Consider the following 10,548-nt stretch of genomic DNA (forward strand, 5'->3'; position numbering starts at 1 on the left):
AAAGGGGCCAGCATATAGCTCAGGCCATTGCTTCAGAGGGTGCAAGCCCCAAGCCTTGGCGGCTTACATGTGGGGCCTGCAGGTGCACAGAAATCAAGAATTAACGTTTGGGAACCTCTGCCTAGATTTCAGAGGATGTACAGAAATGCTTGGATGTCCAGGCAGACGGTGGCTGTAGGTGTGGGGCCCTCACGGAGAACCTCTACTAGGGCAGTACAGAAGGGGAATGTGGGGTTGGACCCCCCCCGCCCCAACAGAGTCCCCACTGGGGCACTGCCTAGTGGAGCTATGAGAAGACGGCCACCATCCTCCAGACCCCAGAATGGTAGATTCAACAGCTTGCATTGTGTGCATGGAAAAGCCACAGATACTCAACACCAGGCTGTGAAAACAGCAGAGAGGGCAACTGTACCCTGCAAAGCCACAGAGGTGGAGCTGCACGAGGCCAGGGGAGCCCACTCTTGCATCAGTGGGCTACATGTGAGGCATGGAGTCAAAGGAGATCATTTTGGAACTTTAAAGTTTAATGACTGCCTTATTGATTGCAGACTTTCATGGGGCCTACAGCCCCTTTGTTTGGGCCAATTTCTCCCATTTGAAAAGGCTGTATTTACCCATTGCCTGTATCTCCTTTGTATCTAGGAAGTAACTAACTTGCTTTTGATTTTACAGGCTCATAGGTGGAAGGGATTTGCCTTATCTCAGATGAGACTTTGGACTTGGACTTTTGGGCTAATTAAGCTGGAATGAGTTAAGACTTTGGGGGACTATTGGGAAGCCACAGTTGACTTTGAAATGTGAAACCAACATGAGATTTGGGAGAGGCCAAGTGTGGAATGGTGTGGTCAGGCTTTGTGTCCCCATCCAAATGTCATCTTAACTTGTAATCTCCATAATCCCCATGTGCCAAGGGAGAGACCAGGTGGAGGTAAATGAATCTTGGGGGTGGTTCCCCCATGCTGTTCTTGTGATAGTGAGTTCACATCTGATCTGACGATTTTATAAGGAGCTTCTCCTTCCTTCTACTTTGTGAAGCAGGTGCCTTGCTTCCCCTTTGTCTTCTGCCGATTATAAGTTTCCTGAGGCCTCCCGAGCCATGCTGAACTGTAAGTCAATTAAACCTCTTTCCTTTATAAACTATCCAGTCTTGGGTAGTTCTTATCCAATTCCAAAGATGATCATTTTAACATGTCTTCAGAGTAACCAGGCATATTTGTTGCTCTAAAGTCTTTACTATCTCCTATCCACTCCCTAAGAAATTAAATAAAGTGCTTTAGTATAGTTTTCTAGACCTTCCATGATCTGTCCCAACCTATCTTCCAGTCTTCTTTTTCTCCCTTCATACTTTATAACACACTAAAACTAGACTATTTGGTACTCTCTGGCCTCCATTTTCAGCTGCATGCCTTTATTTATATAATTCTATCTGAAATTCCTCTACTTCAATTTCTTCCTAGAATACTCTGATTCATTTAGGTCTGTCTCAAATGCTAATACCTCATGAAGCTGTATTGGACACACACAGTCAATATTTTGCATCTGGTGACAATCACTTATCACATTCTGCATGTAGTCATATGTATGTGTCATACCTTTTCTATTAAATGAAGCTTCCCTTGGATAAGGAATATGTTTAATACATTTCTGTATACTAAAAGCACCTGGCACAGAGCACTGTACATAATGAGACTCAAAACAAATATATGAAAATTGATCTAATAAATTATCAGTTTTCAAGATAAGAGATGATCTAATCAAATGAAATTACTTACAATATATACAGTCTGATCTTTAAGATTTTCAGCTGTGGTTACTTGTTTAAACAAGCGAACAAAGTCATTAAATGTTTCACAGGTTATTTCAGTAGAACATCCATCCTCTGAAGAACTAAGATGATTCAATTTGTTTAAAATTTGTTCCAAAAGCAGCCTCAAGGTAAAGCATTCAACACAATTCACAAAGACATGTGGGAGCTGAAAATGAAAACCAAAACACTGTAAGTAAAGAAGAAAACACACAGACACAATAATGGCTGTGCTGGATATTCTCCATTTGCCTTTCTAAATCTATATCCCACCAAACCCACCCCATGCCCCAAGAGCCTGACAGCTACAGAATTACATCACCTGGACTCTCTTATTTTCTGGCTCTGGATGGAGAAGCCAATGGAAAGAACCAGCAGGAGACTAAGGGAGAATGGTGGGAGAGAAGTTTGGATATTGATTCCTTGATTCTCACCATGACCCCTCAGTGGCCCTAGCTTGGCAGTGGATACTCTTCTACCAAAGATCAAGTTGGACAGCCCCTCTTCTAAGGCTATACCTCTTGTTTGGTTCCAATAACAGCTCCTTTCTATGGTCCCTTCAGGCCTGAAGGTGGTAAAGGCCCTGGTGTACCATCATCCCTTAGTGATTCCCATAAAATTTCCCCAATCTTTATAAAATTGTCCCTTCATTAAACTCACTTCAATTATTTCTTTCAGCTTGCCATTTCTTTCTTATGGAAATTCAAAGCAAATCTGTATTTTCCTATAAAGAATTCTTATAAAGAAATCAGCCAGGCATGGTGGCTCATGTCTGTAATCCCAAGGCTTTGGGTCAGGAGTTCCAGACCAGCCTGGGCAACATTGCAAGATCCTGTCTCTATTTAAAAAAAAAAAAAAAAGAAATCTAAGTATATTTGAATGTTAAAATTCTTAATAGGAATTTCACACTTATAACTTTAATATAATATCCTTGAATAAATGTTTACTAAGTCAAAAAAAAGAATTTTAAGAGTTAGAAACCATAGCAATCCTCCTACAAGGACTGTAAGCACTAGTTCTTTGCTAGGCATATGGCTCCTGCCTGTAATCCCAGGGCTTTAGGAGGGGTGGGAGGATCATTTGACTCCAGGAGTTCAAGATCAGCCTGGGAAACACAGTGAGACTCCGTCTTAAAAAAAATTTAAAAAATTAGACAGGCCTGGTGGAGCACGTCTATAGTCCCAGCTACTTGGGAGGCTGAGGTGGGAGTATCACTTGAGCCCAGGAATTCATGGTTGCAATGAGCTGTGATCATACCACTGCACTCCAACCTGGGCAATAGAGCAAGACCCCATTTAAAAACAAAACAAAACAAAAAAAACTAGCCCTTCATTTAAAAAACTATCAAAATATCAAAATGAGTTAACTCCAGAAGTAATAAGGTCACAAACGAGACTTGCTCACAAATACAGTCTATCCTCAAAATAAGATCACAAAAGCAGATTCATTCTGAGGAAGACAACTTGTGGCATTTGGCACAAATAATGGAATTGGTAACTATTTTTAGTGATTTTATAAACTTTATCCAATAAGGAGGCTTTTCTTTCTCTGAATAACAGTGTCACTAAAGCCACATTAAACTTACTTGGGGACAGTTTCACCAGCATTTGCTAACTCACTTCTCTCTCACTCCTTTACTGTCCTTTACGAACAAAAGTCCACAACATCTCTGTTATGGATAGTGTCTTGCTTATGGCATTTGTGCTATCCATGACCTTTAAAGGCAGCATATTCTAAGTGCCTGTCTGAGTCCCTGTATCAGAAGTAGTAACAATAAACATACATTACACTGATTAAGTAACAGCAGAAACTACAATGTGATAAAAAATGGAATACAGTCCTTAAATATAAAACTTCCTTATTGGGTTTTATTGCTTTTATTCAACATATATTTTGGGGGCACTTCATTCAGGGGGTTCTGAAATGCAAATGCCTGGACCAAGACCTTGTACACTCAGATTCTGAAGTCTAGTATATAGCCCAGGCATATGTGTTTTTAAAATGCACAGCTGATCTTTGGGATCAAAAGCTGAAATCCACAACTTAATAAGCTGAAATCCACAAGTTAATACGTACCAAGTAATGTGCTTGGTGCTGGGGATAATTTCAAGAAACTCACAGTCTAAAGCCAGGGAAACATAAACACAAAATCATAGCTGAGAGGGCTAAATATTATGACAGAATTAAGCACAGGGTGCTAAGGTTGCAAAACAGGGGGGCATCTGATACAGCCTAGAGGATCAGGAAAGACCTTGTAGAGTATAAGTAGAAGAAAACCTGGCAAAATAAATAAGCATTTGCCAAGCAACAGGAAGAGCGAGTACAGGAAAGCCATTCCAAGTAGGGGAGCAACATGTGCCATGGCTTGAAAGTAAGCGAGCAGGAACTATACACAGTTCAGTATGCCATCCTAAACATGCATCCTCAGCACTAGAGGAGGACGGGGTTAGCAAGCCAAAGCCTGAGGGCTAGCCACCTGTTTTTGTACATACTGTTGCTTTGAAACACAGTCATGCCCATTCACATAGAGAATGCCCATGGCTGCTTTCACAATACAGCAGAGTCAAGTAGGTGAGACAGAAACTACGTGGTCCACAAGCACAAAATGTTAGTTATCTGGCCCTTAAGAAAAAGACTGCCCATCTCTGGTTTAGGATATGAAAGGGAGTATGGCAATACTCATCAATAATAGCAGCTAACCTTTATTGAGTGCTTACTATGCACTATGTACCGCATAAAGCACTTTCCATGTACTAACATTTACTTCTCTTAATCCCAAATGTTGTCACTCTGAGCCAACTCTGCAGATGGAGAAAGCACTAACTGGTGAATCCAAAAAGGAACATGAGTCTGCCAGACTCCACAGCCCAAACTCTTAACCACTGTGTTATGAAAGATAAATTCAGCTCATGAAAGGTCTTATACATTGGGCGAATTACTTGAACACTGCCCTGAAGATATTAAGTAAGATTTGCATGGCCTAGCTGCTGGGTGAAGATTGCAAATAAGAGGCTTACAGAAATACATGGAAAAAAACAATGGTAAATGAAAATCCTAGCAGCAATGGCTAGGATTAAAGGTAGATGGAGACATGATTTTAAGAATGTGAAGCAACGGACTAAGTTTATTGATGTGATTTACTAAATGAGGGAAGATGGGGAAAAAGTTAAGAAAGTGCAAGTTTGGACTACTGTGTCAATGACAGTAGATCATTCATGGAGAAAGATAATATGGGAAGAAGAGCAATGTAAAGGTGGTATGTTCAATTTTGCATTTGTGGAGATTCACAATTATCAGTACCAATATTATACACTAAGAATGGCAAAGAAATATTTAATATTTTTATTCTTACCTCTAAAGTTTTCAACAACGTTTGTGTTACATAGGTCTTTCCACTAGCAGTATGTCCATAAATAAAAATGGATGGAAAGCTGAAATGATGTCTCTAACGAGAGAAAAGACAAATATGAGGCTGCACATACAAAATAGAAAATAAACACTTATCAACTTGTGAGAAAGTTGTATGTGGAAAAGTAAAATATTCAATCCAAATTCCTAACAGTGAGCATATTGTGGATGCGTCAACACACTTTGAACCTACTTGAATTCAACTCCAAGCACCTTCTTTGTTATGAAATTAAAATTTCTGTAACATATTTGGCATATTTTATTATGTACTATATATTTACATTTTTATTATTGTACAGGTTTACATATACAAACTTGTATTTTCAACTTCACAGCAGATTTAAGAGATTTTTCAAGGATAATTTTGTTCATACTCCATTTTTATATTACTCCTTCTTAAAGACTCTTATCTCCTGGGATGCCACAACTTCACTATACATTTTACTGCTATGAAATTAAGTACATATAATCAAAAGATTAAAAGGAATTTCAAAGGTCCTCATTCTTAGGAAAACTTACAGACTACTTCTGAACTATGCATACTCACTGATGCTGGCATAAATGCATACATTAGATCACATAAAACACTAATAAAATCTACATAGCATTTATTTTAAAATACATATTTGCAAGATCCTCCTGCAGTACATTAAGTTAGCAGCTTAGAGAAAAGTAAATATTGTCAAAGGTCTCTCTGGTCTAGTTAATACTACAAATACTTCATTCCTTAAATGAACACTTTCATTAGATACCTACTAAATGCTGAAAACCATGAGGTACTGAAGAGAATAAATATCAGTAAAAGATATTATCTACTTTGAAGGAAATTATAGTTTACATTTTTAAAATAATTACGGGAAAACTGGATTATTTTTTAATAATACTCTTTTTTTTTTTAGATGGAATCTCACCCTGTCACCCAGGCTGGAGTGCAATGGCGTGATCTCGGCTCACTTCAACCTCTGCCTCCCGGGTTCAAGCGATTCTCCTGCCTCAGCCTCCTGAGTAGCTGGGATTACAGGCGTGTGCCACCACGCCCAGCTAATTTTTGTATTTTTAGTTAAGATGGGGTTTCACCATGTTGGTCAGGCTGGTCTCGAACTCCCGACCTTGTGATCTGCCTGCCTCGGCCTCCCAAAGTGCTGGGATTACAGGTGTGAGCCACTGCACCTGGCCTATTTTTTAATAATACGTTTTTTAAAATAATTACAAGAAAATGGGATTATGCAATTTCTATCAGAAAGTTGAGTCTCTATTAATTATCATCGATTACAGCAACAGTCACAAACATTTATTACATTCATGTCACTAAGTTAAACATTTCCTTTTACAAGACAAATCAGGAACTCAGATTTACGCAGGAAAAAGACTTTCTAAATGGCAAACAGCTACGGCAAAAGTAGCTCAACTGCTAAAAATAGACTAAAAATTTACTGGAAATGAATAGGTAATTTAATACATGAATCTTTTTCTAAAGTTTATATGTAACAATCATATAAATTAACTGGCTCAAAAATTCTGTCTCAGCAGGGTGCAGTGGCTCAAGCCTGTGATCCCAACACTTTGGGAGGCCAAGGCAGGCAGATCACTTGAGTTCAGGAGTTCGCCTGGGAAATACAGTGAAACCCCACCTCTACAAAAAACACAAAAATAGCCAGGCTTGGAGGCACACACCTGTGGTCCCAGCTCCTCGGAGGCTGACGTGGGCGGATTGCTTGAGCCTGGGAGGCAGAGACTGCAGTGAGCCAAGATCATGCCACTGCACTCCAGCCTGGGAAAGAAAGCCAAACCCTGTCTCAAAAAACAAAAACAAAAAATTCTGTCTCAAGAATTAAATGCTGAGTATCTCTGCTATCCATTACATGTTGCCTAATAATACCTTAAACATCCTTCCTATTGTGACCTGGAATTATATTGAACTGTTCCACTGTTATTTAACCTTTCACCTTTATAAATCTCGCTAACATAAACTGCAATAAGCTAGTGCCTGATACAGAAAAGGTGCTCAGTAAATATTTATTTATTGAACAAATAAATGAGTCTTCTTAAAAACATGAACCAATTTTTTATATTTCTTTGCTATAGTTCTTTGTATTTCCCACATGCACAGCACCTTGCAGAAAACTGATATTAAAATATTGTTAAACATAATTTTCATTAAGAGCAAAGGTCAAAAACCCTTCTGTGATCCACCACTAAGTCAATACTACTCATCCTTATTTGCCAATGTTCTTTTTCAGCAGAAGCATTTCTGGCTGGAGTGATCTGCGTTCCATAGATGAAATGCAGAGAACATAATCAAGAAAATGCTCCAGTAATAATATAACTGTAATTGAAAGCATTATAAATAGAAAATTAATTGAAGATGCAGTTGTTGACCTCTAACTTCCCTAAATAATGCACCCCTTTAGACAGAGAGTAGTACTTTTCCATTAATGCTTCACAGGCCACCTCAAATTGCCATGCAATATTTCTAGTTGGATGAAAGTACAGTCACGTGTTCAAAGATGGACCACATATACAACAGTGGTCTCATAATATTATAATACCCTATTTTCACTGTACCTTTTCTATGTTTAGATACTTTTAGATGCAGACTCATCACTGTGTTACAACTGCCTACAGTATTCAGTATAGTAGCACCGCTGTAGAGGTTTATAGCCTAGGAGGAACAGGCTACACCATACAGCCTAGGTGTATAGCAGGCTACACCATCTAGGTTTGTGTAAATATACTTTCTGATATTCACAGGGATTAAATTGCCTAACGATGCATTTCTCAGGACGTATCCCCCTCATTAAGTGGCAGCAACGCATGACTGTACTTAAAAAAGCAAACCAGAAGATGGGGGTATGAGTATGACCCTAAATTCTCATTCACTCTCTTCGCAGGTAAGATCCAAGTTTGATTAATTCCAATTCTGATTGAGTCTGAATCAAAAAGCACATCAAAGACCACCAGAAAATAGTCAAAAATAGTTAAATTTTGAATTGGTGAATGCTACCCTCTGCCTATTGAAAGGACTCCCTACGTATCTATGTTTATCAAGAGACGACAAACTCCTCTCTAGGGCATCCTGTGAACTATCAGTTAAGGAGAAAAGTTTACCCTAGACCTCTTCGGGACTGTTATAATTCTGGAAAAGCCAGTAAATTTTTAAATCTGAAGCACTGCTTTGGCCCTTAGTGGCCTTGAAAGCAACCACCTCTCTACACTTGACTCACTCCAACTACCGCACAGAAACGTGTGAACTTACATTTGAATAAATAACACCCTGCAAACACATCTGTTACATAAATGTCATTGGGTTGGGGTAAGATAATAAGCAATTTCTAGGAGCTAATGTGGGCAAACTTCTCAAAAGTGTGGCGTGTGTCAAACACGTCTTAGGCAACGTCCTATAATGCAGGCCGGTCCTTCTCAGACAGTCTCTTCTTCAATATTCGGAAGAGACTGTGGGTGAAGGTGCAGTACAAAATCACAACACCCCTATTTAACATAAAAACGGACTTTTGGCCCTAAATTCAAACATGTAAAAAAAATATTGGAACAGGTCGCACGACTACCGAAACGTCTGCCTCCAGGATCTGGAAGACAGTTTAACTACAATACCTCTCCAAACAAGGACTGCAAGATGGACACTTGAGACTCGCGACAAAGCACCACGTTTTCCAAGTGGGGCATTCTGGCGGGCACCACCGCAGAGGCCAGTGCAGCCAGCCCACAGGACCCTTGCACAACACAGAGCCTCTTCCGAATCCGGCGGCCCACGCTCCCGCCGGAAACCGGACCCGCAGCGTCGTGGGAGGAGCCGGCACTGCCGGGCTGCGGCGTGACGGCAGCGCGTACGCCGAGCGTCGCCGCCGCTCTAGTCTCACGGCCGGAACCATCGTCTTCTCGCTGGTCCTGTGCGCGCCGGGTTTTGCGGGTTCTTCGGCTTGGTGGGGACTTCGGGTTGACGCTTTTTCCACTCAAAGGCTAAGAAGACGACATGGAGATGGGCGAATAGGGAAGGGGTGGAAGGGGTTAAGGGGGTGCCGTAGGCCTCCGATGACCCGTGAACCCCGTGCCTTTAGTTTTCCTGGCTGGAAGCCCCAAGTTTAGAAACCTTGAGTGCCTAAGAAGACGGACCGGGAGCTGGGGCCCTTAGAGGGACGTGGAAGGCGGACTTAGAAGACTAATATTGTCAAAAAATGTTTTTTTTTTGTTTTGTTTTGTTTTTTCCTGACGAAGTTGTGGGAAATCAGTGGCATTGAGTACAAAACAGGGTGTAATGGGGTTTAATGCACAGCTTGGAATTACTATTTTTCGTGCAAGCCTGAAACCAGATGTGGAAGTCCTCTCAAGCCTAATGGGAGGAAGGCGTAGTGTGTGTTGGTGAGGGTGATAATAAAAATAATGCTACTTTTAGCATTAGGCTTTCACGTGTATTTATTGGTGGGGCACCTACTAGCAACTAAACACTAGAAGATTCTGGAAATAAGATACAGAAGTAGGTAAGTGCGTGGTGGAAAGAGAGCTTGGCGTCCTGAAACCCCTGGGTTGGGACCACTGACTCAACTGCTGAATAGTGGGACTTTGGAATAGTTGAGCCTCAACTTCCTTATCTATAAAATAGGGATAATACTGGCTAGGTTATTGCTAGGAGTAAAAGATCCTGTACATACTACCTGTTATACATAAATTTAAATCGCGGACTTCAATCTGCCCATAGATTGTAGATCAAAAGGACGGTCAAAAGGATCTTTTGAGAATTGTGGTATATAACGTATTAGCTAGTCAAAATCATATTTTCACAGCAACAATTCAAAAGCATTTGCCCAGGTACTTTTAATAGAGAATTCTAAAGGTTATAATGGGACCATCCATTAAATTTCAATGTCTCCAAGGGAAGCTGGCCTCTGCTACTCTCCCAAGACTTTGTTATATATCTGTAACATACTATGCATATAATGTATACATATATTATAATCATAACAATACATCTTTATAGCATTCAGTAAAACTGACTAAATTGTCTAAAATGTTAGTCTTCCGCTCTTATATACTTTATGAGGGCAGGAAACACTGTCTTCACAGTTCAATTTCCAGCATACACAGTTAATGCCTGGCAGTTACATAATAAACAGTCAAATAATTGTTGATCTGAGAGAACATGCCTTACCATCTGGATGATTTAGGACAGTTTCTCAGAGGAGAGAACCTGGAAGCTGAGGCTGAAGAAAAGATTCACCTGTGAGACCAAGAAGGAAATTGTAAACAAAATAATGTAAAGACAAAAAGGGACAAATGGGCAATTCCATACCAGAAACTAGCAAATAGTTTTTACGTATAAA

At 40.1% G+C, this 10,548-nt stretch overlaps 1 protein-coding gene across 5 annotated transcripts in view; it reads right to left on the bottom strand.

Moving 5' to 3' along the window:
- Positions 1-9,615, bottom strand: part of ORC5 (origin recognition complex subunit 5) — a 101,162-nt gene extending 91,547 nt beyond the window's left edge. For all 5 annotated transcript variants that reach the window (XR_008527175.2, XR_008527176.2, XM_002818322.3 and 2 more), the window contains exons 1-3: positions 8,825-9,615; positions 5,157-5,249; positions 1,773-1,973 (exon numbers count right to left, since the gene is read on the bottom strand). Coding sequence is in view for 3 of the 5 variants with exons in the window: in XM_002818322.3 (XP_002818368.1) it covers positions 1,773-1,973; positions 5,157-5,249; positions 8,825-8,896 (366 nt within the window). In the remaining 2 variants the exon portion in view is untranslated. The remainder of the gene's footprint in view (positions 1-1,772; positions 1,974-5,156; positions 5,250-8,824) is intronic.
- Between the last annotated feature and the right edge of the window lie 933 nt (positions 9,616-10,548).

This window comes from Pongo abelii, chromosome 6 (assembly GCF_028885655.2).
Source record: "Pongo abelii isolate AG06213 chromosome 6, NHGRI_mPonAbe1-v2.0_pri, whole genome shotgun sequence".
Lineage (NCBI taxonomy): Eukaryota > Metazoa > Chordata > Mammalia > Primates > Hominidae > Pongo > Pongo abelii.